This window comes from Sturnira hondurensis, unplaced genomic scaffold, assembly GCF_014824575.4.
Source record: "Sturnira hondurensis isolate 20B ecotype Veracruz unplaced genomic scaffold, ASM1482457v3 Scaffold0004136, whole genome shotgun sequence".
In the NCBI taxonomy this organism is placed as follows: Eukaryota; Metazoa; Chordata; class Mammalia; order Chiroptera; family Phyllostomidae; genus Sturnira; species Sturnira hondurensis.
In genome coordinates, this window is record NW_028076767.1 from 22,267,537 (window position 1) to 22,291,809 (window position 24,273).

The 24,273-nt window shown below is 54.9% G+C and overlaps 2 protein-coding genes and 1 long non-coding RNA gene across 5 annotated transcripts in view; 2 read left to right on the forward strand and 1 right to left on the reverse strand.

The window, feature by feature from the left end:
- The window catches only part of MANBAL (mannosidase beta like), a 24,678-nt gene extending 23,630 nt beyond the window's left edge, over positions 1–1,048 (forward strand). Inside the window, exon 3 of the mRNA XM_037044025.1 lies at positions 188–1,048. Coding sequence (XP_036899920.1) covers positions 188–295 — 108 coding nt within the window. The 3' untranslated portion in view covers positions 296–1,048. The remainder of the gene's footprint in view (positions 1–187) is intronic.
- The window catches only part of LOC118985453 (uncharacterized), a 17,992-nt gene extending 8,233 nt beyond the window's left edge, over positions 1–9,759 (reverse strand). Inside the window, exons 1-2 of the long non-coding RNA XR_005066122.1 lie at positions 9,665–9,759; positions 6,520–6,650 (exon numbers count right to left, since the gene is read on the reverse strand). This is a non-coding gene — a long non-coding RNA (uncharacterized LOC118985453). The remainder of the gene's footprint in view (positions 1–6,519; positions 6,651–9,664) is intronic.
- An 11,345-nt stretch (positions 9,760–21,104) lies between these two features.
- The window catches only part of SRC (SRC proto-oncogene, non-receptor tyrosine kinase), a 54,407-nt gene continuing 51,238 nt past the window's right edge, over positions 21,105–24,273 (forward strand). For 2 of the 3 annotated variants that reach the window (XM_037044026.1, XM_037044027.1), the window contains exon 1: positions 21,105–21,298. The gene's annotated coding sequence lies outside the window, so the exon portion shown is untranslated. The remainder of the gene's footprint in view (positions 21,299–24,273) is intronic. The other variant, XM_037044028.1, reaches the window with a different exon arrangement.

Below are 24,273 nucleotides of genomic sequence, written 5' to 3' on the forward strand. Positions count from 1 at the left end.
CCAGGAGCCGCCCTGCTCCCAGCGCTGTTCCGCTTGTATGTCCCTGCTGGGTCCCAGCCACGATGGCTTCCATCCCTTGTGTTTCTGTGGCGTGCTTCAGTTTGCAGAGTTCCTTCAACACCATCTCCTTTTGTTGGTGTCAGGCTTGACCCATCTAAGCAGGACTCTCTGTTTTGTCGCCACGCAGGAGGCGGAACCCTTGGAGCCCAGAAGTGGGGAGGTGACAAGGAAGCCCAAGGCTGCTGCTCCTTCCACGAACAAGAGGCCCAAGAAGGAGTCCAAGAAGAAGCGTTAGAAGATGAGGCCTGTGGAGCCTGGCAGGAGGGGCGAGGGCCTTGGGGGCAGCCTTCTTGGGACTCAGCATCCTGTTTCCTCGCTCCATCCCAGGCTCAGGGATCTGGACGATCGTGATGGTCCCAGATCCCAGGTGGACAGACCACCACTTCCTCTTCCTTCTGCCTCCTCGACGGTTTAGAGCCACGGGGACTGAAACACTCTGTGAGCAGAGGCCATTCTGAACTTGTGTGTTCAGACGTCAGGTCCATTACAGAGCCATGTTGTCTTACTTCTCCACGGCGTCCAGCCTTCAGTCAGCCACCTTGTGGGGTCGCGCTGCGCTGTAGAGCCCTAATCTAGTGCTGAGAGCACCGCCCGCTAATCGGTCACCTTTGTCTCCTCCACCTGTGCAGATGGAGCCAGGCCTCCCCTGTTCTGTTCAGGTCAAGATGCCGTGGCCACTAGTGCAGTGGCCAGGTCTCAGAGGTGCCTGGCGTGAAGGCACCTCAGCAGAAGATCCAGGCCAGGACAATACCTGGTTCTCCTCTGGCGACGGAAGGGACTTGGTTGAATGAGTGTGTATTTCTTGGGCCCAACTCTCTGAGCCTCTGAAATGGGGGGCTTTCCCCCCAACTTACTGTAGCATGGCTTCCACCTCTCCAATATCCCACATCTCTCATCCCTTCCCCGTGCCCCACGTCATTCATCCCCTAACCAGGGTGGAAAAGTTTTGGGGGGAAGTAAATGTCAATAAACTGGCTCGCATGCTGAACCTCCTGTGTGTCATGTGCTGCTGAGGGAACGGGGGAGCTTGGTCCCTGCTCCGGGGGTGAAGGAAGGACTCACCCCCAGGGAAGTGGGACATTGCGGCCGAGGATGGCCAGAGCGGAGGCAGCTGTGGTCAGAGCAGCGCCGCGGCCACTCTGGGGCAGATTTTCAGGAAGGGTCCAGCCAGCTGCTCCGTGAGGCCTGTAGTCACTGGAAACCCTGGTGAATGCCCATGCATGTGCTTGAGTTTCCACTGGGACAGGTCCTACTCACTCCCCAGTTCCCGTTGCCTGGGGAAGAAACTGCTTATCCTCAGAGCGGCTTGAGAAAAACCAAGGCGAAGGCCTCACGTGGCATGGGCTGGGTCACACAGGTCCAGCCACATGCCCTGAGTCAGCTGCCAAGGAAAAGCCATGACCTAAAGTAACTCTGATTGGCCCAGCTGGCTTACCAAACACTTTCCCAAATGTCATGACTGATGATGAGGTGCTGAGGGGTGAGCATGTGCCACCTCCATTTTGGAAAGGGGAGACTGAAATTCTGATAACTCCAGAGTGCCTGAACGCGGACCTGGACCCAAGGCCACGGCCCTTTCCTTGGTTTTTAACAAATACTCAGTGTCCATAGGCTTGGTGCTCCAAGGGTCCCTGCGCAGTTATAGGGGGCCAGGCATGGTCTCCCACCTCCATAGGTCCAACCCCCTTAAATGATTTCCCGCAGAGACTGTTGCCAGGGAACAGGCAGAGGAAAGCATGAGTGGTCATCCTCTGCTCCATGCCCCGCCTCCTTCCATGTTTGCTATGGACAGTTTTTAACATTCGGCTCTCTTGGCTTCTAGGTCCCCACCCTCCCCTGGTTTTCCTCCGACATCCCCGGGTTCTCCCCACCAGAGGGGCCCAGGTTTTAGTCCTCCCTCTTCTTAGCTCTGCACACACTCCCTTGAAGATCTCATCTAGGCTCATGGCTTTCTGCTGATGTCTTCCAAACAGATCCCTTCAGGTCCCTCTCCTAAACTCCAGACTCACGTGTCTGGCTTCCTACTCGCACCTCCATTTGGGTATTCAACACTCATCTCAAAGCAAATCCCTGGTCTCTCACCAGCCGTCCCAGGTCTGATCTCTTGGTGGTCTTTCTCACCCTAAAGAACACCTTCCTTCTTTCAGGTGCTCAGGCCAAAAACTTTGGAACCTTCCTTGACTCTTCTTTCTGTGACACTCCACTCGTGACCCTATGTGGTTGCCTGTGACTTGACCTTCAAAATCCAGAATGAGACCTGTGTCACCACTTCCCTCTACTTCCGTGGTCCAGCCACCATCATCTCGCCCAGAGGCAGCCTCCTCATGGACAGACTGTCCTCGACATAGCAGACAGAGGGATCCTGTCAAAACCAGTTAGATCACGTCTCTCACTTGCTTCCATCTCACTGGGACCCGTAAGGGTCTTCGAGAGCCATTTAACCTCCTTTACCTTTCTGACCTTGGGAGAGACCACCCCTCCCTTTCCCCCTCCACTGCATCCCCACTGGCCACCATCCTTCTCACACATGCCAGGCCCCTGCTGCCTAGGGCCTTTGAACTTGCTGTTCCCACTTTCTCTAGATACTATGCGATCAGTGGTAGAGCAAGGGCCCTGAAAGATGTCCACATCCTAATCTTCAGGACTGGTGACTGTCACCTGACATGGCAAAAAGGACTTCGCTGGTATTAGAAAAGGATCTCAAGCCGTGGCTGGTGTGGCTCAGTGGATTGAGTGTCAGCCTGCAAACCAAAAGCTTACCAGTTCGATTCCCAGTCAGGGTACATGCCTGGGTTGTGGGCCAGGTCCCTGGCTGGGGGCTTGAGAGAGGCAACCGGCTGATGTATCTCTCGCACATTGATGTTTCTCTCCCTCTCTTTTAAAAGAGAAAAAAAAAGCATCTCAAGATGAGGAGATTATTCTGGATTATTGAAATGACCCAAATAAAATTGCAAGGTTCCTTATGGGGAAAAGAGGGAGCCAGGAGCCCTGGCTGGTGTAGCTCAGTGGATTGAGTGCAGGCCTGCGAATCACACGATCGTGATTCGATTCCCAGTCAGGGCACATGCCTGGGTTGCAGGCCAGGTCCCAGCAGGGGATGCATAAGAGGCAACCATACATTGATATTTCTCTCCCTCTCTCCTTCCCTTCCCCTCTAAGGATAAATAAATAAAATCTTAAAAAAAAAAAAAAAGAGGGAGGCAGGAAAGTCAGAAAGGAGAGGCAGGATGATGGGAGCATGAGTTGGAGCAGGCAGGGCCATGAGCGAAGGAATGTCGGCAGCTTCCAGGAGCTGGAAAAGACAAGGGATGGATCTTCCTTAGAGGCCCCGGCAGGAACACAGCCCTGCCGACGCCTTGGTTTCAGCCCAGGGAGACCCGTTTTGGACTCCTGACCTCAAGAACTGTAAAACATCACCTTTGTGTTGTCTTTCGTTACCGCAGCAATAGCGAAAGTAAAGCACGTACCTTACCTCCCTCGGATCATTATTCAGGGAAGCCTTCGCAAACCCAACTTATAATTGTAACTTTGCCCCTAACCCTCCTACCTCCATCCCTTACTTATTTTTTCTTCTGACCCTATACCATCATCTGATATACTATGAATTTTTATCTGCTTTGTTTGTTGTCTAATGCCTCAATTAGAATGTGAGCGCTAAGAAGAAAGGAATTTTATAGTTCTTGCTTATAGGCAAATCCCCAAGGCCTAGAAGAGTGCCTGACACATAGTAGATGCTCAATAAATATTTGTAGCATGGACGGTATTAGGAGAAGGTGGCCTGCCCAACCCTGACAAGGCAGCTTAGGGCATAAGCATTGCATGTGCCCAGGCATTTTACATGCCTGATTCTCCCCTCACAGCACCCCACGAGGTTGGTAACGTTATCATTCCCATTCTGCAATGAGGACGCGAAGGTACTTGGAATTGAACTCAGGCAGCCTGACGCCAGGGCCCACTCTCTGAGTCATCTTGCTGTTCCCTCCCTCTCTGCCCTGGGATTCCCCGGAGGGCTCTCTGCCAGGGAAAAGATTGGGGCTTGGCTTCTGGAGGAATCACTACCCAAAGGACTAAATCACTAATGGTAAAATTACGCACTTTAGTGAGAAAGAGACACTAGGATGGAGTTTTAAAAAATCTTATTGAGGTAAATAACATAAAATGAACTCTCTTCAAGTGTACGGTTTAGTGGCATTTAGCACATTCATAATGTTGTGTAACTGCTGCCCCATCTAGTTCCAAATTAATTTTGTCATCCCCCTGAAAACCCCACGAAGCTCTCTCTTCCCATTTCCCTCTCCCCTGAGCCCCTGGCAATCACCAATCTGCTATCTGTAAGCGTCAATTTACCCATTCCAGATATTTTGAATAGATGGAACCACAATATGTGACATTTTATGTCTGGCTTCTTTCACTTAGCATGATGTTTCTGAGGTTCATCCACGTTGTAGGCTAGATCATATCAGCACTTCATTCCTTTTTACGGCTGAATAATATTCTAGTGTGTGTGTTTGGAAGGCAGCTTGGCGAATGAGATTTTGGATCTAGCCAGTCACATTTTGAATCTGGATTCCATGGAGGTGGGGCTGTGTGGTGTTAGGCACAGATGTAAAGGAATTCACATCTGTGATGTTCAAAGCCTACCAGATGGAGATCATACATCAACCTCGCAGCTCTGTCGTGAAAATTAGATATACTTCGCATATGTATGGTGGCAAGAGCATGGTAGGTAGTTTATAAGTGGGAGAAATGAAAGCAAGTGCTCAATCTGGGACAAAGTTATTGTCATTAACACTTTCTGAGCAAGTTGGCCATGACCCTGGCTGCCTCAGAAGAGGAGCACGTCCTTCGTCCCCTGGTCCTGGGAAAGCAAAGGTAAGGGCAGGGTTCCAAGATGAGCTCAGGCTTGCTTTTGTAGTTAGAGAAGTCTTTAGATTTCTAGCAGATTTTGCCTTCGGTTTCCCCTTCCTCGTTTATTCAACAGTCCTTGGAATCACGGAGGCTGAAAGGTACATGGCAGCGAAGAGGAGAGGAACTAACTTTAAAAAAAAAATCCAAATAAACTCATGAAAGGAGTTTGTTCATTAGTCATCGGGGAAATGTAAATGAAAACCACAATGAGATACCAGAATGACGGAAATTGAAAAGACTGCCCACAGCAACTGCTGGGGGGTGTTCGGGGGACTGAAAGTCCTGAAGATCGCTGGTGGAGGCGTAAAATGCTATAACCATGTTAGAAGACATTTGGGGGTTTCTTTACAAAATCAGCATGCATCTGCCCTACGGTCCAGCATTCATTCTGCTCTGAGGTGTTTATCCAAGCAAAGCGAAAATATTATCCACGGAAGCCTTGTACCAAATTCTAGCGAGAATGTTCATCACAGCTCTGATCCTAATAGGTGAGAACTGGAAATAGCCCGGATGCTGATGGATGGAATGGATGGACGCGCTGTGTGTTCACACAGTGAGATACTACACACCACGGAGCAGTGATCCACTCACTTACACACCCAATAACGTGGAATCAACCTCAAAACTATCACTGTGAGAGAAAGGAGCCAAACGTACCCACAAACACAAGTACAGGGCACACTGTCTGGTTCTATTCACAGGGAATTCTAAAACACACAAAACTGATCTGGGGTGATAGACATCAGATCAGGGCTTGTTCCTGGGAGCATGGACTGGGGAGGGGCACGAGGAGACTTTCTGGGGCAATCATGACGTTCTGTATCTTGATATGCAACCATCAGAGAACTGAATGTTTAAGATCTGAGCATTTCATTGTACGTAAATTACACCTTAACAAAGGGTATTTCTGTGAGTCAGGTACTAAGCTATGTGCTTCGTACACATTATGTCATTTAATTTGTCAGCAAATCTCCCATGAATAGCTATTATGGCCACTGCTTTAGAAATAAGAAACCCAGAAAAGTTAATCAACTTGCCTCAGGACACACAGCTGGAAGAATGAAATTAGAACCCAGACAGGCATGACCCCAAAGCCCATGTCTCCAGCACCCCTTCTTATTCCTCAACAGTCTCTTCCCTGCGATTTCACAGGTGGGGAAACTGAGCCCCAGAGAGAACTGGAGACATGCTCCGTGCCACTTAGCTTTTTGGAATCAGCATCGAACTAGAACCCAGCTCTCTTGAGCTTTCTTATTATATCACACACTCTTGCTTGGGAAAAGAGGTCAGGCTCACTCCTGCTTCTGCCCAGTGGGGGACTGGGGGCTGAAAGCACAATTTTTAAAGAGGTAAGTACGGCATTCGCGTTACAGGAGACCAGACTCAGGGCATAGATATCCTGGGACTTCAAAATGAGAGACGGGGCTCTCCAGCTAGCTTCGTGCTGCTTGGGCCATTCTAACTTGGTTTCCCGTGAACCATGGAAGTGGTTCCAGTACATTCACCTGCCTGTGATGAGACCATGCTACCGCGAGACCCCACCAGACTCACCTGCTAGCCTCTCTCCATGCCTTCTCCGGTTGCAAGATGTCCAAACCCTCCAACATTCGGCAAGCTTTCCCTCTGCTTAATTGAAGAGAAGCAAGCATGAGGTTCTCGTCCTTCCATTGACGGTTGGAGTCCTGACAAGAATGAACATCAAAAAAAAAAAAAAATCAGCCAATCACATTTGGTTCTAGCTCACATCCAGTCCATTGGCAACAGTAACAGTGACTGGCAGGTTCAGGCTATCGTGTTGTTTAAAAAGCGGTGTTGTCTTTGGGTGTTCTTATGGGGTGTCACCTTGGGTTTCAGGCAAATTTGGCTCAAACCTTGATCTTTTTCTCCTTCTACAGCTTGGCTCTCTGGGAAAAAAATATGAATGTCCCAGCTCCCTGGGCCTCCATCCACTAAAAGGAAACTTGGTCTTGAAATTTCTTTGTCTTCTCTTTAAAAGTTGCAGAATGTATTCCATGGTCTGCCTTTTCTCTGAAACTGGCAAATCGTGCTGTGAATGAATCACCCTGCTTCTGGGAATATTTTGCTCCAAGAGCTCAAGAAGGGGTGGGGGGTGGGGTTCAAGTTGATAAACAGCCTCTTGAGGGACCTCTCCTCCCCCCACTGGGTGGCCTGGGGCCTTCAAGTTCATGGAAAGGGATCCTGGCTGATGTTTCCGAGACTGCTGGGTCCAACCTGGTTTTGCAGATGAGGAAACCTAGGCTTTAGCATTTATGGAAGGGGAGTCGTGGGGAGGGTCAAGGTTACATGAGTGCAATTCATCCCCACTGACTGTGGACCTGTGGATTGTGCCTTCATCGCTCTGGGCCTCAGCTTCCTCCTCTGGAAAATGAGGGAAGGACAAACAATGTCCCTGCTGGTTCTCAATCACTGAGCAGCCTTGTGCCTCTGTACAGCTGGCTGGCTGGTAGAAACGCCAGGTCTGAAATGTGCTCTTTTGCCTCCCAAGCCAGAGAAGCATCCAGCCTGTGGCCCTTCTCAAGGCACCTTGCGGTTCAGTTCAGTTGAGGTTGGTTCAGCAAACACACCGAAGTCCCCACTCTGTCCAGACCCTGAGCCTGGCGCTGGGGACATCAGGGTGGATGAGATCTGCCCTGCCCTTTCTTCAATCTGTAGGGCCAAGTAGATGCACAGACAATAAGAGACTGGCAAGTCTGGTGATATTATTCCTGAGGGGCTTTGGGACTGCAGGGAGGGCCCTTACCCAGCCAGGAGAAGAGTCAGGGAAGGCTTCCTGAAGGAGGTGACACTGCCAGAGGCTTAGCAACCCATGGCACTGATTAAAGGAGGAGATGAGCAAATGGAATTAGACCTTGGGCAACTCCTTTCTCCATTCTGGGCCCAGCACACACCTGTGGGGGATGGCTGACTCACATGATGGCCATGGTCTCCCCACCCTGGATTTCTGAGGTAGGGAAGGGGTTGATGTTATTTTCTGAGCTCAGAGGGTGTCTGGTCCAGGGCCCAGGAGAGATTCCCTTTGTTCTGACATTTGTGGCCTTGGCCTTTCTCATTCCCAACAGGCCCATGGTCCTCAGGGAGCATCAGGGTGCCCCACAGCTCTCTCAGCTCTGGGCAAGTCTCAGCTGGAGCTGAGAGAGGTGAGGGTGAGTCACGCTCCCCTCCCCTGACCCCGCGCCCTGTCCTCAGTCCACTGGAGAACTGCAGGTGATGGGGAGTTCTCGATGCTAACAAAGGATTTAGGTACCTGTTGGCTTGAAAATACCAAAAAGGAAGTTATTGTTCTGAAGTGTCCATCTCTCTGGCAAACCTGACCCTGGGTGGGCAGGGCAGTGTCCCGGGATCCTCCACTCCTGTAGCTGCCCCTGCCTCTCTCTGCCCTTAGCTGCCAGGCTTAGGTCCTGGAAAATGCGAGTCCGTCTTGTTCTCTCCACCTCCTCTTCTTCCACTCCCTCTGGGACCTCCTGTGATCCAGCTCCCACCCCTCACCCCCCCTGCGGCCACCCTGCCTGGGGTCAGCTATAGCTGCTACTCTGTGGCTCAATCCCCTGGACACTTTGTCACCCCCGTCTTCTCTCCCTCAGCCTCCTGGCAACATCAGGCTGAGCGACGAGAACCCCTTCGGAGGCCTCTTCCTGTAGCCTTTCGGTGTGAAGGCTCCTTGGGGCGCTATGTGGCTTTCTTCTCATCCTATACACAACATCCTACTCTGAACCTCAGTTTCCTCATCAGTGAAATGGGCATAATAGTTCCTTTTCCAAGGGATTGATGAAGGCATTACATGAGTTAATATATATCAGGGACTTAGGGCCTGATGCAGAACGTGTTCAATAAGTGAGAGTTCAGTAAGTATTACCAGTTTTTTCAACATCTCCATGGATACATAATAGGTTTCTCCAACATAAATTGGCTAAAACCGAACTCTTGACTTTTCGCCCCCTGCAGTGGGCTCAGACCAGGCTTCCTGTCTCAGTAAAGGACAACTCCATCCACTCCAACCGAAAGCCTGGGAACCAGCCTTGACTCCACCTCTCTCTACACCCACACTCCTGACCCAAGCTTCCTCCCGAAGCACCTGAATCCTGCACTCCTCACCACCTCCCCGGCTGGGGCTGAGCTGCTTCTACCTGCAGGACTTCCCAGCCTCCTTGCTGGCCTGCCTGCCTCCACCTGCCCCCTTAATCCCCCTCCATTCAGCTGCCAGTGAGATCTTTCCAAACCATATGTTGGGTCATGTCACCATCCACAGAAGCTTCTCAGCACACTGAAGATCGCATCCCTCACCACCACCCGGGAGGCTCCAGACCCTCTTACGGGATCTAGCTTCGTCTCCCACTGCTCTCCTCACACCCAGTGCGCCACCCAGCCCGGCGCCAGCCAGTTCTCACCCCAGGGCCTTTCCCTGAGTGCTCTTCCCCTCACGTCTTCCTACGGCTATGCTTTCATCCTTCAAGCTTCAGCTATAATTTATCTCCTCTGAGAAGCCCTCCTGGACCTCCTGGCTTTGGCGCTCCCCCTCGATCCTGTCCCCACTCACTGGCATCTTAGCGTGTAGCACACAGTCTGTGTTTCTGCATCAACAGCTTTGTCCTCTGCTTTATCAGCCCCCTCTCACACCAGCCTGTGAATTCCCCCAAGGCGGGAGTTGGGTGTAATTTATCACCCAGGGTGCGCTCACCAGACAGTAAATGTTCCATCAGCTCCCTAGGCCTCAGCCAGACGTCCAGACCTCGGCTCTGCACCTTGGGGAAGTCTCTCACCCTTTTTGGGCCTTGAGTTTGCAGTGCCTGGCAGGTGGAGGAATCTGGCTGGTGACGGAGGCACCCCTCCTCGCCCTGAACCAGGGAGCAGCGGGGAGGGGAGGCTGCCCAGACTGGCCCTTCTCCCGCTGTGTACTTCTCGGGCATGTTTCTTCTTGTCAACACAGATAGCAATCTGCAGGTATTTGCCCGTTTGCTGAGTTGGATTGAGTCAAATAGCCCTGTCCCAAGGCTCTGGAAACACAGACGCCGGCACCTCCAGGTATGAGAAGGCTGCAGGAGAGCCAGTTGGAGGCTCCCCCAATTGAGGATTTAACAATTGGATGATCACATATATTTAATTATTGGGAGGTAGCCACGGTGGGAAGTCAAGCACAGATCGAGAGCAGCAAGAGGCCTGGTTCGAATTCAAGTTGTGGGGAGGTGCTTTCCGACCAACTCTGGGCCTCCCCCACATCCAGCCATCTGGATGGGAGCCGTCTCAGCCAGGGCCTGTGGCCCCAGGGGGCTGAGGCCTGGGCCAAAACGGAGGCTGGGCTCCACTGGGGATCCCCACCCCACTGAGGGCCTCCCAGAACTGGCAGTGGTTTGTGGAGAAGGTGAGGCCAGACTCAGGGCGTGACCTGGGCAGGATGGCTGGCTCAGTTCCTGGTCTGGAAGCTTGAGCTCATGTGCTCGCCTCAGGCAGGGCTGGGAGAGGCTTGGCATTGATCCAGGGATCCTGGGGAATCCAGGCCTGAGACTCCTGTCCCAACAAGCATGGGGCCTATTCGGTGCCAAGCCCTGGCCTGGGCAGTGCTGGGGCCCTAGAATGACCCAGGCCCAGACTCTACCTGCTAGAGCTCGTGGCCAGCGGTGGGAGCAGAGGGGTAACAATGCGCATTCTTTCTGAGAAGTGCAGATGGGGTCCTTGAAGGTTTGACCCCGGCTGGAGGGTTGGGGAGGGACCGAAGGGTGAACAGAATTAACCAGGGAGGAGAGGCAGGGAGAGGCACATCCCACCCGAATGGAAGAGAAGCAGGAGCAAAGATCTGGCGGGGAGACTATAGCTCAGGTGGTGAGTGAGCAGCAGTCCAGCTCCTGGGGGAGACGCAGATGCGATTGGAGGGGCTGGCAGAACCCTTTGCGGCCTCCTAAGCACGGGCTTTGGCCTGAGGCCACAGGGGAGCCACGGAAGGACCAGATGTGTTTTGGAAAGAGGAACACAAGGGCTGTTATGGGCTGAATCAGGGACAGAAAACCAGGCGATCATGAGGAGGCCTGAATGGTGTCTAGATGAGCTGGGCCCTACCTGCGTGTGGGGGAGGGGACAACAGGAAGGGGTGGCTGGGTTGGTAGAGGCAGTATGTCCTGGGTGTGGGGGTGGGGGGAGGCCGGAAATGCCCCCTTTCCCACTAAAGTGACTGAGAGGATGGAGCAGCTCCTTCTAGGCTGGGGACCCAGGATTGGGGCCAGTTTCAAGGGACAGGGATTGACTTCTGCTCAGGAGAAGCAGAATATCCTGGGCAGCAGGGTGGGGGCTGGGGGACTGTGCCAGGGAAAGGTCTGGAGGATGAGGGACAGATGGTCCAGAGCTGAGAGAGGCCAGGGCTGGGGGCAACAGTGAAGATGGGTGGGTGGTCCCTTCTCGGGACTTTCCCCCCTGGTTTTCAGGGAACAGGATTCCCCACCCAAGCCAAGGACAGAGCACTCAGGATGAAGGGTGGGGGTGGGGGTAGGCCAGGGGAGCGAACAGCCCTGGGTGCATCCTGAAGCCCAAGGACAGGAGTGGGGGGCACAGGCTCCAGCCTCCCACTCAGAATGGATGTTTCTGGGAGACATGCCGAGACTTATTTGAGGTCTTGGAGGAATGGAGCTCATTCCTCCTACAGCAGTGACTGGGATGACCTTCCTTAGGTTAGCCTCTTTCCTGCCCTGTCCCTTTCAGTTCCATCACTGGGGTATGGGACCTCGCCCCAAAGGAGGACTCGTCTTGGGCTCTGCCTCAGGAGAACTGACCTAAAGTCTAGTTGACGCTGTGAGACTGGGGGTTCCTCCTAGGCGAGGGTTGGCTGGGTGTTCGGCCCCAAAGACCTGCCCAGGGCCAAGGAGTGGCCCACCTCATTACCTGCCTCGGCCCACCCTGGGGAGGGTTTGTGGACATACACTGGGTGAGCCAAGGCTGAGGGGAAGGAGAAAAGCAGGGTCCCAGGACCCTTGGGAGAGAACTGGGCACTTTCCCTGGGGGTCTTGCTGTTTCTCATTGGGTGCAGCCAGAAGCAAGATGAACAGTAAGATCCCAGGCAGATGCACCTCGAAGGCCAGTGCAGAGTGGGTGGGGAGAGGTCAAGGGCATGCCCAAATAATCCTGGAGGACTTTGGCCCCCAGCAGCCCTGGGAGCTCCGTGACCGGGCCTTGTACTAGGCGTCCAGAGCAGCTGGGGAACAAAGACCCACTGTGATCCGGAGTCACGGCTAATCTGGATTGCTCTAATCTATATTGCTCTCTATTGCCCCGGAAACATGAGCTCACTGCAGACAACTCAACAAATACAGACAAGCACAAAGGAAAAGATGACTAAAGTCATGTGTGCTCCCTCAGTCCCCGGGACAACTGCTAGAAACAGGGAAGTGTTTATCCCTTTTACTTTTCCTATGCTCACATTAAAAAAAAAAAAAACCAGAAATAGGATTATATGGGTAATACTGTAACATTTTAATCGCCTAAGAGAGCCTGAATTCTTTTCGTGGCAAGATGTGTAGATCCGCATGGTTCACTTTAAGGCCGCCGTTGTTGTTCGTGTTATTAACGGAACCTCAGGTTGGCCACACCAGAAGCGACAGCAACCACCACAGTAACAGGGCGATTTACTGAACACCTGGCACGTGTATGTCGTGGGAATCACCGAACAGCTGTGAGAGGTGTGTCCTGTCATCTCCGGTTTCCAGCCCGGAGGAGCCAGGGCCAGAGGGGGCAGGGGACTTGCCCGAGGCCACAGAGCTGTGGAGGTGGGACTCAAGGCCAGGTCTCTGGAGCTGCTCTTAACCTTGATGTTGGGCCACTGGGTGGGTGCCCTTCCTGGGCCCCTCTCTTTGTTTCCACCCAGAAATTCTGCTGATTGGAGCCCTGTGGATTCCTCGTAATGGTTCCTTTCAGAGGAAAACTTTCTGTTGGGGTTGGCAGGATAGGGTTGGGGCCATCCTCACCACCCCTTCTGCCCCTTCCCTGGAAGGTCACTAAACCTCTTCCCTTAGCAGCTATGGAACGATGGCCAGAGAGGGGTGGAGACTTGCCCAAGGCCTCCCTGCACAGAGGTTGCACCTGACTGGGGTCCTGGCCTCCGATTCCCCACCCAGACTGACAACAAAGCACACGGGATGCACAGAACATGGGGGTTAGAGGCTCAAGACGGGGCCGTGCCTGTGTTGGCCGCGGCTGCAGCTGCCTCCAGCCCTGGCACAGGGCCTGCGGCGCAGGAGGCATGAATGGATAAAGAAGATAAAGAGGCCCAGACAGGGAGGGAAGACTTCCAAATGGGGCCCAGGTGCACTGAGGAGGGAGTGTGGGTTTGGGAGAGCAGAGAGAGGAGCCGGCGGGCTGTACCGCGTGGGCAGGTGCGGGGCAGCAGGGAGGAGAGAGGGTGTGTTGGAGGCAAGAACGAGCACCATGAATGGACTGACCAGACAAAGGGTTTGGGAGTCTTCGAGTGGCCAGAGTAGACCCGCGGAGGCTCTCGCCCTGGCCTTTGGGGCAGTGCCCCAAACACCAAGAGCCCTGCCTGGGTAATTCCTGAACAGGAACAGAAGGAGGAAGTCGCTTAAGTGACACTCAGCCAGCCGGTGAGTGGGTGGCAGGGCTTGGTTTCATTTCCAGAAGAGTCCTGGAGTTGTCGGGTTCTGCCACCCACCCCCACCCTGGCCCCTCCCCTGCTGCTTTGGCCCTTGGCTCAGGGGGTGGTGAACCCCACAGACCGGGGCAGCCAGGAAGAAGGCAGTGAGGCCAGAAAACGGGCAAGTCCCATCACATGGGAAAGCCCAGGGAGAGTGGCCTGATAGGTCTCCTTCTGTAACAGACCAGACCATGAACTCTGGAGGCTGGTGGCTGCAGCTTCCACATCCTCCCTGGCAAACTCCTCCCCAGACATGGCCCAATCTAAATGCCCCTCATCGGGGAAGCTCCTGAGAAGCCCCTGCCAGGACAAACTTACCGATCACTTTCTCTCTGAGCTCCTCCAGCCCGCAGATGGCACTTACAGACAAATAAGAAGGATACTGTTTATCGAGCTCTTGCAGTGAGTCAGGCGCCATGCTGGATGCCTCGCAGTCTTGACACCTTCCTGGACCCCCCGGTTTCACCTACAGTGCAGGGCACCCGGCAGCACAGTGAGACTGAGCAAGTTCTCATGGGTGGCAGCTGGTGGGGCTGTCTTCTGGATGTGCAAGCTGGTGGCTCTCTGTCCCTCCTGCTCAGGAGGCTTTGGCACCTGCTTCCCCTTCTGGTTTGAAAGCCCGCAGGTGGCAGGGTCTGCGCCCCTGGACAGCTGGCCCGGAGGTTAGTACGGACCTATGGACACATCTTTGAACCCTTCCGTCTGCCTTCACGGTGACCGTGACCCAGCCTGGTGCCTTGCATACAGCAGGTGTTTAGTAAATCCCTGTGACACTGAGGAATCTTGATCCTAGTCCAGGCTGCCATACATTTGCAGTGTGACTTTGGGCAAGTCACTTCCATTTCTCCGGTCCTCAGTTTCCCCACCTTTAGGAGGAAATGTTTAGGGACAGCTCTCTCTGCTTCCTGCTTGTCCTCAAATTCTCTTTTGCGCTAGAACAAAAATGGCATATACCCCACAACCAGTTCCCCTTACTATTAGCCCCTTATATGACAACTAATGAACCAATATCGATATTGTAACTAACTGAAGTCCATAGTTTATCCAGAGTTTCTTCGTTTTCCCCTAATGTCCGTTTTCTGTCCCGGGATCCCAACCAGGAAGCCACGTTGCACTTCATCATCACGTCTCCTTCGCCTCCTCTTGGCTGTGACAGTTTCTCAGGCTTGCCTTGCTTTTAATGACCTTGACCATTCTGAGAACTGTCGTCTATTTTGCAGAATGTTTCTTTGTCGGAAAGTGTTGGTTTTTCTCGTGATCGCACCGGGCTGATGTGCTCTGGAGAGGGGGACACAGGGGCGAGTGTTATTCTCATCTCATCACATCAAGGGGACGTACTGTCACCGTGTCGTGCCCCTGTTGACCTTGGCCACCTGCTGAGGCAGTGTTTGTCAGGTTTCTCCACTGTGTACAGGTACCCCCCGCCCCCTCCCATGCTGTCCTCTTTGGCAGGAAGGAAGTCAACATGAGCAGTCCATACCTGGCTAGTGGGGAGTTCAGCTCCCCTTCTTGAGGGCAGATATACAATTAGCATTTTTTCTTCTTTAATGTCTATTTTTGGAAGTACTCCCACAAAATATTGCTTCATTCCGTCTTCCCAAGAGGCCTGGGAAGTGTGGGAGATGGACACAGCCCGTGAGGTGGGAGAGAAGGCTCGGGCTGGGGGAATCACGGACTGGGGGGGGGGCTCTGTGGGTCCCGCCTCTCCCTCCTGGATCTGAGATATGTGTGGACCGAGGCTCATAGAAAGTCTGAGCGGGACAGCACCAGAGAGCTTGAGTCCGGACTCAGGAGGGCTGGACTTCTGCCTGGGTCTGAACCTGAGGTCCTGCCACTCTCCCTGTGGCTTGTTGCCTTGCCTCTCCTCAGCCCCCTCCCCCGTACAACGGGGCTAACAATCGCTCTGACATGTCGTGCTGGGGAGAACGACTGAGACGCCGCACACAGAGCCCCCTGGAGCAGGGCACTGCCCAGGAAACCCTGCACACAGCGGCTGGGAGCCCTTATGGTGGTGGCTATTTTTACAATGATTCTTTGAAGCTCTCCCGCGGTGGGCTGCCTCCTCTCTGCTCAGCAGGTTTCTAACCCTCTCTGATCTGCCGCCCTGACTGCAGATTTCCGCCCTGCCCTCTGCCCTCTGCCAGGCCAGGCAGGTCAAGGGCACCGGCTCCTTTTATCTCTCTTCACAGACACTCTGAGATCTGGGGGAAGGAGGCCTGGGCTGGAGGGGGCCTGACTCTGCCAGCCAGTGGCTCTTCTTGGGACATTGGGAGAGTGTCACACCTATTTTCCTACACACAGGTCTTTTAAAAAAAAATACAGATTTCATTTATTTATTCATTTATTTATTTATTTATAGAGAGGGGGGGAGGAAGAGAGAAAGAGAAGAGAAACATTGACGTGAGAGAGAAACATCAGTTGGTGGCCTCTTGTCAGCCCTCTGACCAGGGACAGAACCAGCAACCCAGGCCTGTGTCTTGACCAGGAAGCCAAATGGTGACCTTTTGCTTTTGCGGGATGACACCCAACCAACACAGCCACACTGGTCGGGGCCAGGCAGGCCTTTTCTGCATATGACATCCCCTGTTTCGCCTCCAGAGTCTGGGGGTGGGTAGAAAAATGCTTGGGCCTCAAGCTTCCCATCTGTGAATTGGCCACACAGCGCCAGGTGAGGCTGTGAGATTCTGATCGTGTTCGACGGTGCTCAGGGGTTAACGCTATCATCTGAGTGTCATCACTTGGGCTCCACCTGCTCAGGTGCCCACCGTCTTTTCCTCTTCCTTGGTGAGCAGGCAGACGCTGGAGAAGCCCGCCGGCAGCTGCTACCCCTTCCGGCTGCCGACCTCTGAGGGACAACCTGCTTACCTGCTGCCCTTGGCCCATTCTGACTCTAACGAGGCAAGGGATGGAGGCCTCTCTGGTGTCCTGCGTTTTGGGCCTTTGAGCAAGTTTGTCCTCGTTTCCTGGAGCCTAGGTATGTGGCCGCATACTCACACACTGATGTAAGCCGGGACTCTGCCTCAGCCGGTCCCCAGCTGCGGCTGCCATCAGTGAAGAGGCCTCTGATTGGCCTCTCCCGGTCCCTACATCTGCTTCCCACTCGATGATAACACATATCCCCAGGCCTCCTCTGCTCGCCGCCCTCCACAGCTGCCCCCGGCCTCCGGCACAGAAGCCACGGCTGGCATTTAAAGGGCCTTCAGGGCTCACCCCCGCCACACTTCCCACCTCACTGCCCCCGCTCGGGTCACTCATCCGGTTGGGCTCCTTCGGCACTGCTCCGGCTATAGCTCTGAACACGGCAGTGTTTTTGGCCTCTGTGCCTTTGCTCATGCTGTTCCTCTGCCTGGAATAACTGCTCCATCCATTGTCCCCTGAAACCACCGCTTCAGGTTTCTCTGCTCTCCACAGACAGCCTCTTTTCTTCACCAGCCCCCCTACTCCAACACACGTGCTTGGTTAGGGCCCCTCCTCTGGGCCCCTCTGCCTCCCCGCCGTGCTTGCCACATCAGTGCCTAGGACACTGGTCACGCCTCCCGGCTCCTTGGGGCTGTGAGCAACTCCGGCAGAGACCAGGTCTGGTTTGTTTACTGCTGCTGTATCCCTAGCACAGGCCCTGGCACACAGCAGATGCTCAGCAGGTGCTGACTGACCAGAAGAGGGAAGAGTGAGGCTTAGTCAGAGGCTCGGGGGTGGGGAGAGTTCCAGGCAGAGTGACCAGCAAACGCAGAGGCCTCAGGATAGGAGCTGCTGTGACAGAGTGACAGCACAGAGGCAGGCTTGACAGAGCTGGGAAGGTGACTAGGGCAGGAGCCAGGTCAGCTGACGCACTCACGCACCAGACCTCTCTCTGTAAGCCGTGAAGTGCAGTGCCATGGGGGTGGCAAGCCCACTCCATAGCCCCAAGCGAGAGCCTGCACATTCTTCCACTCCGCCCCACAGCCCTGAGCCAGGTGGCTGTGGATACACAACTCCCAGCGAATCATCTGCAGAATGGCAGGGCTGGTCTGGAATTTGCTGCCAAGTGCCTGGGAGGGGTCCTGCCTTCTGGTCACCGTTCCAAGGGCTTGGGGGTGAGCACAGCAGACAGCCCACCCTCCAGTCTGAGCCCCCAGGGCCCTGGGCGAGGGGCAGGCAGGGCCCTTGGTCCCACGTCGTGGGAACTTGCTTGCCAAAGGGTCTGCTGCCAGGTGTGGCGTCAGGCCTCACTGCCCACTCCCCGGCCTGCCCTCAGGCATGGCTTTGATCCAGGTGGGGAGAGGAGGGAGGAGGTTTCTAGAGGACCGTGTACGACAGGTGTTCACCATCCCAACAATGTTGACATTAGTATCTGTCATCTCCTGGGTGCTCTGGGTTGGGAAATAGTCAGTCCTTCCTGGTGTTCCAGGCCGGCGCAGGGCTGCATACGCCATCGGTCCACGAGTGTTCGCTATCTATGAATGACGATGAGGGATTCACGGGCACTAAGCCATGAGTTGCTATTCTACTAACAGCGTTTTAAGCAGAATAATGCAGAGTCACTTCTTTATCTGGCCAGACCACCAACTCTTTTTTAAAATATATTTTATTTATTTTTAGAGAGAGGGGAAGGGAGGGAGAAGAGAGTTAGAGAAACATCAGTGTGTGGTTGCCTCTCACGTGGACTCCACTGGGGACCTGGCCTGCAACCAGGGCTTGTGCCCTGACTGGGAATTGAATTGGTGACCCTTTGGTTCAAAGCCTGTGCTCAATCCACTGAGCTACACCAGCCAGGGTGAGACCACCAACTCTTGCATCTGCATGAGCCTGGGAGTTAGTGGGGTTGGTGCCCCACTTTATTGATGAGTACAGTGAGGCTTAGAGAGGGCAGGGTCACACAGTCAATGAATGAAAGATTTGGAACTTGGACTCTTGTATGTGGAGCCCTAGTCAGTGTGTTCTGCTCAGCCGACTGGGCAGCATCTGCTCTGTGCTGGGCATGGGCCAGGCCATAGTCCTTGCCTTCGGGGTGAGGATAGACACACCCTGAATGGATGGGGACCCCTTGAATGGATGGGGTGTGCCTCCATTAGGGGTTTTTGCAGGAAGCACATCCTGGAAGACATGGCATTTACTCAGGACCTTGATGGACAAGGGAGGTTTGGGAAGCTAGAGATAGGGGGTGAGCATTCCTGGCAGGGCAAAGGCCCAGAGGGATGGTTGAAAATAACGAGTATTTCCAAGGCTCAATAATAAAACCATTGTGCTGGCCACATCCTCCTGGAGTGCCTCCCAAGAGCCTCAGCAGCTGAGACAAGCCCGTGGAGCCAGCGGTGGCTCCGGATAGAAGGCCGCATCTGTGTTCCCCAAGCCAAGACTTGTGCAGACGGCCCTCGCTGCTCCTGGGGAGTGCACAGGGGGATGAATGATAACGAGGGCGCACGAATACTGAGCTCATAGACCTCGTTTCACCCTACGTGAGTCTTCGGAGGGAAGCACTGTGTGTAGCCCATTTTGCAGGCTGGCATACTGAGGCTCAGAGAAATGGCAGGCTCAAGGTCATATATGCAAGAAGTGACAGAGTTGGGACCTGAACTCAGGTCTGTGGGCCCAAAGCCTCTGCTTTTAAGCCCTCTGGCATCCCTGCTCTAGGAACCCGGGACTTTCGGTTAAACTCCTGGGTATAAATCTAACGATGTGCTGGCAAATACTTAACAACCGGCTCCCTGGAAGGAAAAAACCCTTGATTTGCAGTGTTTGCCAATTTCCAAGGTGTAAATACTCCCACGGTGGCTGATATCCAGCTACCTATCATGGAAGCTCGAGCTGCAAAAAGATGAACACAGTCTGCTCTTTTAAGTGGTGAGAGCCACCCCACCACACCACCGGTGAGTATCTCATACCTAGCGCGGTGTGGCCAGGGAAGGCCTTCACACCTGTCTGAAGAGTGAATAAGGGCTGAGAAACCTGCTTCTCCAGCCAGGGGCCTGCCCAGAATCCTGGGAAGCTGAGGTTAATCTTTAAGCCAGCCTTACAAGCCCGTCAGCCATTTCCCCAGGTGAGAACAGCGTGCGCTGCTGCCTGGGGGCTTTGGGACTTCCAGCAGCCCCTCCCCTGACCCTTGGTTTACTGAGCATCATCGTTCATTGAGCACAACCTCAAACATCCTCATACCTTAAGTTTTAACCTCCCAGGTACCCTTCGTGACCACGTTCACTCCTGTAACTTGTTCAAGGTGCAGCGGGCGGGCGACTAGCCTACCCGTGGACCTGGATGAGACTGGCCCAAGGCCTCGCTCCTCCCGGGTCTCCTGGATGCTGTTTTACACCCCGGGGCCTTGGCCTCCCATGTGCTCCTAGAGTTCTCCTTCCAGGACTCGCAGGAGGTGTCCAGGCCTGGTGCCATTTGCCCCGCCGGGCCTTAGTTTCCTGTCGGTGAAATGGGAGAACTTTCAGAGAAGGAAAGTGGAGGCAGCTGTGGAGGCATTTAAAGCTGGATTCAGGCCAGCCCTCGCCGGTGCCATGATTCTGGGAGGATGGGGGAAGANTCTAAGCCATGCTTCCTTCCCACCCCCCCCCCCCCCCCGTAGAGCAGCCTGGGGCAGGAGGTGGTGGTGTTACCTGGGAGGCCTGAGTGAGGGGAAATCCCCACCCCAATCTTCTTCCAAGGTGGAGTCGGAGAGTGGGGGCGGGAGGCCTTGTGGCTGAAGCAGCTTTTCCTCAGTGCCCACATCCTTTGATCTACTCTGGGGCTCCTGCATCCCCATGTACTTGGCCTCTTTATTTACTTAAAAGGGCAACTGTCTTTAAATGCCCACTTCAGCCCCCTCCTCAGCAATAATATCCAGATTTTGATGACTTTGAGGGGCTGCCTTAGTGACTTTAAAAAAAAAACATTAAAATGAACACGAACCCATTAAGATAAATGTTTCTCTTGCCCACACTGTCCCCCAGGCTCCAGTCCCCACGCTGGGAAACTAACTCAAGGCCATGGTCCAACGCCAAGGTCTTTGTAGGTGACCCTCTTCTCCATGCCTCAGTTTTCTTTTCTGTAAAATGGAGGTAATCATTCCCTAGCTCAGCTGGTTGTTGAAATAGATCCTGAAGTCTGCCAGAGCCAGTTAGTATTGCACCTGGAAAGGGGTGAATGCTCCATTAGCGCTGATATTATTATTACTATTGCTAATAATGCAGGAGAGGTGGGTTTGGAGTAAATAGGGTGGGTGGGTTGGGGAGTCAGGGAGGGCATTTCGGCTTGAGGACGGATAGGGGTCCCCCAGGTGGGGCTCTCTTACCCGGCGAGGTGGGGGGCGGGGCTCCTGCATCCGGTGCCTCGGTCCCCCAATCCCTGGCCTCGCCTGGACCCCGGCTTCAAATGTTGGGGGGTCGCGCGCGCGTGGGTCTCTTCCGAGTCACCAGCGGGGAATCCGTCCCCGCGCAAGCTTCCTCCTTCCTCCTCCTCCCGGAGGCCTGCCGGCCCCTCCTCCCTGCTCGTGCTCTCCCTCCCTCCAGTTCCCTCCCTCCCCCGGCCACCGCCTCCTCCACCACCTCCTCCTCCTCCTCCTCCTCCTCCCTTTCTCTCTCGATCTGTCTTTCCCCGCCCGGAATCCATTCCGGCCTGGGAGCCGGAGCGGCCTGGCCGCCGTCTGCTCGACCCCCTGGCTGTCCCGCGGTCCGCCCTTCTGTGCGCCTGTCTGTTGGTGCACCCGCTTGCCCGCCGGCCCAGGTGAGTGCCCCTCCGCCCCTTTGCGGGCCCTCTGTCCTGGGTGGCGTTGGGGAGCCCCGGCCGGGGGACCACCGTGGCGTCAGGTCGTGGGGCCGCAGGGGCTCCTGTCCATCTCTCCAACCCCCCAGTTCCCCCGGGCCGAGCCGCAATCCCGGAGTGCTGGGAGGGTGCACGGGGTTTTGCCCAGCGCGGCCTTTTGTTGTGATGCTGCAGGGAGGGGGCGCCGCTGGGCTGAGGGGGGCGCTCTGGGGTCCTGTCTGCGCGGGGACCTCCTCCGGCTCACCCATCCCCTACGATCCCCCTGAGAGTAGCCAGCCCGGCCCAAACCCTCAGGCCGAGTCTAGGCCAAATCAGAAATCTGAGCCTCTTGGCGCCGCCTCTGGCCGCGGCAGCCCGGCCTGGTGCCCCCGGCCCGGGAGGGGAGGTGGAGAGGGGTCCTGCAGGACCCAGGCCTGGAGACACGGGTGTGAGGACTCAGGGCTGGGCACCAGAACCTCTGGCCTCGTGCGGCTTTGGGTAGGGCCTGGTGCCGCTGGCCTGGAAGCGGCTGGCCCACACTGTGCTTGGTCCCTCCTGCCCACAGCCCCCAGGCTCACCCCTGGGTAGGCCCAGCCACCTACCTGCTCAGAAGTTGGCAAAAGTTTTGGGTTTTCCCCACCAGGCTGGGTCCACCTGCCTGCCTGGACTGGGGCTGGGGGTGGGTGTCCCTGCCGTGTGTCAGACAACTGCCTTCCCTCTCGGATCTGGGATCTGGGGAATCTTTGATAGTGGCAGGTGGGCCTGGCTGGGGCTAGGGGGCTGGGGGAAGGGTGGGGGAGGAATGAAAGAAGCTCACCTGTGGGGTATCAGTTCAACCTCTGGGGCCTGCATGCCAACTTGAGTGTGGGCAGAGCATGTGTGGCCCTGGGTGAGGCTTTCTGAGCTTCAGGGACTCTACAATTGGAGCAGGGGTCCCTGGGTGGGCTGGGTGGGTCCAGGCCCAGCCACAGTGAGTAGAGATCAGACTGGGGTTCAGCAGTGGGCCGGGCTGGTCCTGTTACTGACTGTCTTCTCGGCCTCCTGGCTGGGGAGACAAGACACCTAGGCTTCTCAGCTCACTGGGTGACTTGGGCCAAGGGACTATCCTCTGAGTCCCCATATGTGGAGTGGGAACCCTCAGGGAAAGAATGTATGTATTTCTGCATATAGGGGCTTTGCATGCAGTAGGTGCCTAATAAGTGAGTGCTTCCCTGTATCTGGGTGGGCGGGGAGGTTGCTGGCCCTGGTGGGGCTCATCTCCAGAAGAGGATGCATTGGCTGTGGAAAAGCCACATTGGAACTCCCTCAGGGAGAGATGGCTCCAGCACAGCCCTGCCACCCAGCAGCTGTGCCACCTCCAGCAACTCGCTGGTCCAGACCCTGGCCGCAGTTTTCAAATGCACCAATGAGAATGACAGGTGCTAACATTTGAGCATCTCAGGAACTCTTGGGGCTCTTGTTTATCCTCATTTTGCTGATGGAGAAATGGAGGTGCAGGGAGGGGAAGTGACTTGACCAAGGCCACATGGTTTGAAGTCGGAACTAGAACCTAGACCTCAGAGACTCTATTCAGGCTGCTCTTGCACCCCTCCAGTGTTGGGGGGCAGGGTTTTCCCAGTATGGGGCCTGGCACATGGTCGGAAAAGGCTATACTGATGAGTGATTGCATGGGAGCCACGAGGCCGTTTTGGCGATGTGGTGGTGTGGTGTGCCTCGGTGATGTGGTCTTTCCACCCAGGGAAATGATTTACAGTGTGTCACCTCTCTCGGCGGCTGCCTGGCTGCCTGCCCGGCTGCCCGCCCGCCCGGCTGCCCAGGCCCTCCTGTGTGGCCCCTGGGCCTTTGCTCCTGAAGGTCCCTGCCAGGGATGCCCTCTCCTCTCTGAGCTGCTTATCTGCTCTTGCTCTTTAAGGCTTGGCTTAAGGCCCACCTCTCCCAGGAAGGCCCTCCTCCACGCCCCCACCCCGCCCCCGCCCCCACCCTTCTCCCCCTCTACCCTAGCCTCCTCCTGGAGCACGAATTCTCCCTAACTCAGTCAGTTCCTGCCTTTGCTTCTTCCCTGATTGTGCCTTGGGAGCCAGGGAGGAGATGATAGCTCAGTGACCTGCTGAGAGAACCCCCCATGCCAATCTCCCTGGCCCTCACTTGACCCTGTTTTCCCAAACCTGCTTGGATACAAGCACGCATGACCATTGAGCACTAGGAACTTATTTTTTAAAAAGATTTTATTTATTTATTTCTAAAGAGAGAGGGGAAGGGAAGGAGAGAGAGAGGGAGAGAAACATCAATGTGTGGTTGCCTGTCACATGCTCCCTATTGGGGACCTGGCTTGCAACCCAGGCATGTGCCCTGACTGGGAATTGAACCAGCGATCCTTTGGTTCATAGGCCAGCACACAGCCCACTGTGCGCCACACCAGCCAGGGCTGTACTAAGAGCTTCTCACCCGGGCCGAGCAGTGTGGTGTTGGGGTGAGCAGTGGGAGCTGCCAGGAGGTATCAGGAGGCTTCCAGGAGGTGGTGCTGAGGGAGCAGCTGTTCTCAGAACAGAGAAGGGGACAGGGTGCTCTTTCTTCCCTTCTGCTGAGATACTTCCTGGAGCTCCTGGCCTTGGTGGCCTAGGCGAGTCCAACTAGGTGAGTGGCTGGAGAATTGTGAACAGATCCCCGGCTTCCCAGAAATTTGGGTCTAGAGGGTGAGCCAAATAGCCAACAAGTTGCCAAATAAACGGATATATAATCACAGATGTGATAAGGGCTCAGAGAAGGAGGTGTGGGATAGGAGGGATCTTAAAGAAAGCTTGGAGGAGTTGGCTGGGCATGGAGCTAGGGGAAGGGCTTGCCAGCCAGCGGGAACTGCATGTGCAAAGGCCCCGAGGTAGAGGAGTATGTGCTGTTGAGGAGCAATCATGGGAAAGCCTGTGAGTCTGGAGGACAGAGTTAGGGGGCTTGGGTGAGAG